Source organism: Nematolebias whitei, chromosome 18 (assembly GCF_014905685.2).
Source record: "Nematolebias whitei isolate Nwh7 chromosome 18, NemWhi1, whole genome shotgun sequence".
In the NCBI taxonomy this organism is placed as follows: domain Eukaryota; kingdom Metazoa; phylum Chordata; class Actinopteri; order Cyprinodontiformes; family Rivulidae; genus Nematolebias; species Nematolebias whitei.
Window position 1 is genome coordinate 12006440 of NC_056515.1, and position 4324 is coordinate 12010763.

At 39.0% G+C, this 4324-nt stretch overlaps 1 protein-coding gene across 1 annotated transcript in view; it reads left to right on the plus strand.

Moving 5' to 3' along the window:
• The window catches only part of LOC119424733 (tenascin), a 49087-nt gene that overhangs the window by 4169 nt on the left and 40594 nt on the right, over positions 1-4324 (plus strand). The window contains exons 3-5 of the mRNA XM_037692232.1: positions 521-784; positions 868-983; positions 2880-3033. Coding sequence (XP_037548160.1) covers positions 521-784; positions 868-983; positions 2880-3033 — 534 coding nt within the window. The remainder of the gene's footprint in view (positions 1-520; positions 785-867; positions 984-2879; positions 3034-4324) is intronic.

Genomic DNA, 4324 nt, shown 5'->3' on the forward strand with positions numbered 1-4324 from the left:
TTCCATTAAAACATGTCAAAATAGTTGAAAAACACACTAAAAACACACAGAACAAAACCATATACAGCAACCTCAGTAAATAAGTAATTTGCGTCATTCATTCCGAGGAACTATTTTGTGGGGCAAATTCATTTTTTAGGTGGAGCTGTACCCATTGTTGTCCTTTGGACCAGCTGTGCCTGAATTTAGCACTATATCAAAGTCAGAGTCAGAGAGATTTATTTGTCATACACACCACATGTGGTACATGAGGTGGGACAAAACTATGTACACAGGGTCCCAGTTACATCCAACAAAAACACAAATTGTAAAGAAAAACATTAGTAAGATCCGAGTCATGAACTATGAATATACTACATTCACTAAACTAAGAATACACAAGACTAAGAATACGCTAAGCACCAACAGCACGCTATGTGGTAGATATTCAGTCATTCAGGACATGATAAACCACTTGAGATAACACCCTCAACATTTATTATTTATTTTATAATATTTTTGTTATTTTCAATATTTCCAGTGTCACCTCCAAAGGACTTAAAGATTGGTGAGGTCAGCACAGACACTGTGGACCTATCCTGGGACAACAAGATGCTGGTCACAGAATACCTTGTCACATATGTGCCCACCAGTCCTGGGGGTCTTTTAATGGAATTCATTGTGCCTGGAGACCAAACAGCCGCCTCTGTTAAAGAGCTTGAACCTGGCATTGAGTACCTGATCAATGTCTACGCTATCCTGAGCAACAAAAAGAGCATTCCTGTCAGTGCAAGAGTGGCTACAGGTACAGCACGTTTCTGTGCTAGTTCACTGAGAATATCTTGTCAAATAACACATTTTTATTTGTTTTACCGTCTATATTCACAGAGCTTCCACAGCCAGAAGGTTTGAGATTTAAATCAGTGAAGGAGACCTCTGTAGAGGTTATGTGGGACCAACTTGACATCTCCTTTGATGCCTGGGAGATCCATTTCCGAAACACGGTTTGTCTACCCGTCTCTTTGAAGGCTTTTCCCCATTTTATTAACATTCGTAGGAAAGTGGGAGATGATGGACTATGTCAGTTTTTCAGAAGATTCACTAAAACCTAGATTTATTTCAGTGCTAACCATTTAATTTTCTTTGACAAAGGACCTCACTGAAGGCAAATCAAGATGTCAGAAAGCTGATGCTAAATCCACTCTTCAGAATCCGTGGCAGAAAGGCTTTGAAAACAAATGGCTGTGCCTGCTGATAAGTCAGAGCCTTTCATTTAGTCGCCTCCGTCAACGTTTCGCTCAACTTTAAAAACGCTGGCCTTTTTCTGACCTTTGGATTCCTTTGGCTGAAATTGGTACACTCTATTTCTTTGCTATCTGGGAAATGCATGTCAGAAGCAAAAACTGATGCAACTGCAAAGGAAGCAGCTTAAGTTTTATGTTGAAGGGGGTCCACTGTCTGCAAAATTTTATGGAAACAATTAATTATGAAGACGATTTATATTCCACTTGCCCAAATAATTTCGATCCTCTCATAATGAACAAATGTCAGCCTGCCATTAAGCCTTAAACATGTTTACATTAGGAGAAATTTAGGCCTCCACCTTCTTTGAGCCTGTCAAGTTTTAAAAAAAGAAGTGACTGACCTAAAAATCATAAATATAATCCATCTCCAGCAGATTGACAGTATCTGAAGGTCATGTTTTTCAGAAACAGAAACAATCCAGCAAAAACCTGAGAAATGTATTATTGTTCCATTTTCAGCTAATAGCTTTTTGGGAATCACTTTCTTGGCGCCAAAATCCTATTTTCTACTTGTCAGACTGTATAATCTTTTAGATTTTTCATAAGTTCAACTGAGGAAACGGGACCAAATTGTTGTGACAGGCTTCAAATAACAAAGACAGGTCTTTCTTGAAAATGAGTCCTCATGACTCAATGAGACTATAAATAAAGGTTAAATGAAATAAAAAGAGCCTAAAGATTTAAATAAAAAAAATATTTTCTAGGTTGTCTTTTATGTGTGAACATAACTTTGGTTCATCTCTTGAGTTTAGGAGCAGTTTTATGTTAAAATAATTCAGGTAAGCATTAAGGAAATTAATAAAGAAAACGTTACATCCACTGCAAAAATAATTTAAACTAAGAGTGAAAAACAAACAGATATGCTTTTAAATGATCCCACTCAGAGTATTTTTTAGCTCAGCTACACTGAGGTTTTATTCTTAATTTTTGCTTTAGATAACGTGTGATTTGAAGATCATTTGCTGTGATTTGTTAGTTTATACAGACGCTGCAACCTTTTCATTTCTTTTTAACATAGAACTGTTTTTTTATGTCTTACAACTGCTGTTTTCTGTGTTAAAAGTGCAAATCTGTTTTGTCTGAGCAAGTATTTGAAGTTATATGCCATCCAGTACAACTTAGGACCTCTTAATGTTTATCTTTCAAATATCAAACTGTGAACAGTTAATTTAAACACATTTTATCCTCTCGCTATAAGATGCAGTGTTAGTTTGTAACTCTCTGTTGTAGTTTATTAATTCTCATTTTCTTAAACAAAACTTAAACACCAACCTGATTAATTTAAGCTTGAGAGATATTGGTAGAAGGAAGTTAGAAATGCAGCTGCCATGAAAAAGCCAAAGAGGAGATATATGGATGCAGTTAGAGAGGACATAAAGGTAGTTATAATGAGGACAGAGGATGCAGAGGACAAAGTGAGATGGAGGAGGTTGACTCACTGTGGCAACCCCTGAGGAGAGAAAAGCTGAAAGAAGTTATTCAGGTCCCACTGCATGTAAAACATTATGATTTTGTGTCATAAATTAGTTTTCTCAAAATAAAGTGAACTCCTTTATGCAGTCTCTCACATCACGTCATCCCAATGTGTCTCTGCAGAAAGAAGAAAATGGAAAAGTCGTCAATACTGTTCAGTCCGCTGAAAACCAATACTTCCAGTCTGGGCTAGGACCAGGTCAGGAGTATGAGGTCTCCATCAACATCATCAAGAACAACACCAGAGGACCCCAAACATCCAAAACAGTCAAAACCAGTGAGTTATGAGCACACACAAAAGGCTCAGTCAGAATTGGAGATATTACTATTCTTATTTGAAAACAAGGGATGCACCAATGTCTCCCATCTTTGAGGGATTTGAATAGTGAATGTTTGTAGTTTTTGAGATGACTGCTCTTCTGGTCTGAAATTGAACAGAGAATGCAAGTAAACCTTTTTTTTTTTTTTGATACACTGTGGAGAAAAACAGAGAGAGGTGCTTTTTAAATTTTATTTTCCAAGGCAGTGCAGAATGACAGATACTGACTAGTGGAGGGAACAATTTTATCCACCATCAAGCTCAATAGCAGAGTCAGGGTTTGGCTAATAATGGCCTTGGCCATCGTAGATTAATCTCTGGCCACCCCACGAGTTAACCCAATCATTTTAGGAAGATATACTTTTAACCAATATATAAACTAGAAAGCATAGTTTTGTACATGTACTACACATGCACATGGAAGCTGGCACATTACTTATTACTTATTTTTCAAGTTATCCAGCTCACAAGGAGGATGGATGGAGGATATTTCCACGTTGCTTCTTTGCTCTGCAAGAGGGGACAATAACTCATGATCATTATCACAAAGATGCAGACAGATTATTCGTCAGTTCTGTGATACTGTCAGGATGTTGCCCTCTGGTGGCTGGTTTCTGCCTCTGCACTCTCTGGTGTCCCATTCTAATAATTAATCCTTATCTGTGTCACCTGCATGTCCTGTCCAGGCATTTGTGGTTGTGTCTCGTTTAGTCTGTGAATATAAGTCTGAGTCTTTGTGTTATTTGTTGTCTGGGCATGATATGGCTGAGTTCCTAGTGCTTCCTTATGATTTTTATGTGTCTTTCAGTAATGTGAGTTCAGCTGCCACATCAGCTTGTTTATTTTCCTTTATTAAGGTGTTTTCATCTTTACCACCTGGTCTCCTAGTCCTGCCTGCACTATTGGGTTCTGCTCTAAAAACCACAGTTTTTGACAGTATGCCCAGATCACAAATAGGACCCAGCATGTGGATGACTTGGGTTGAACACCTTGTTCACAAAGCTGCTCGGACAACCTGTTAGGAGCAAGCGCAGGAAGAAGAGTCCGTCATCAAATGAAGTGGGTTCCAGACCGAACCTGTCCAGAAATCAAGACACTGCAGCCTGGAGGTGGAGATCCTGCCATCACCTCTTCTAATGGAGGAAGAGAAAATGAGGAGGTCTCAGCACCGGGGGAGCCGCCTGGCTTTTAAATCAGCTTTAACCCCCCCACCCCCCCCCCCCCCCCCCCCCCCCCCACCCCCCCCCAC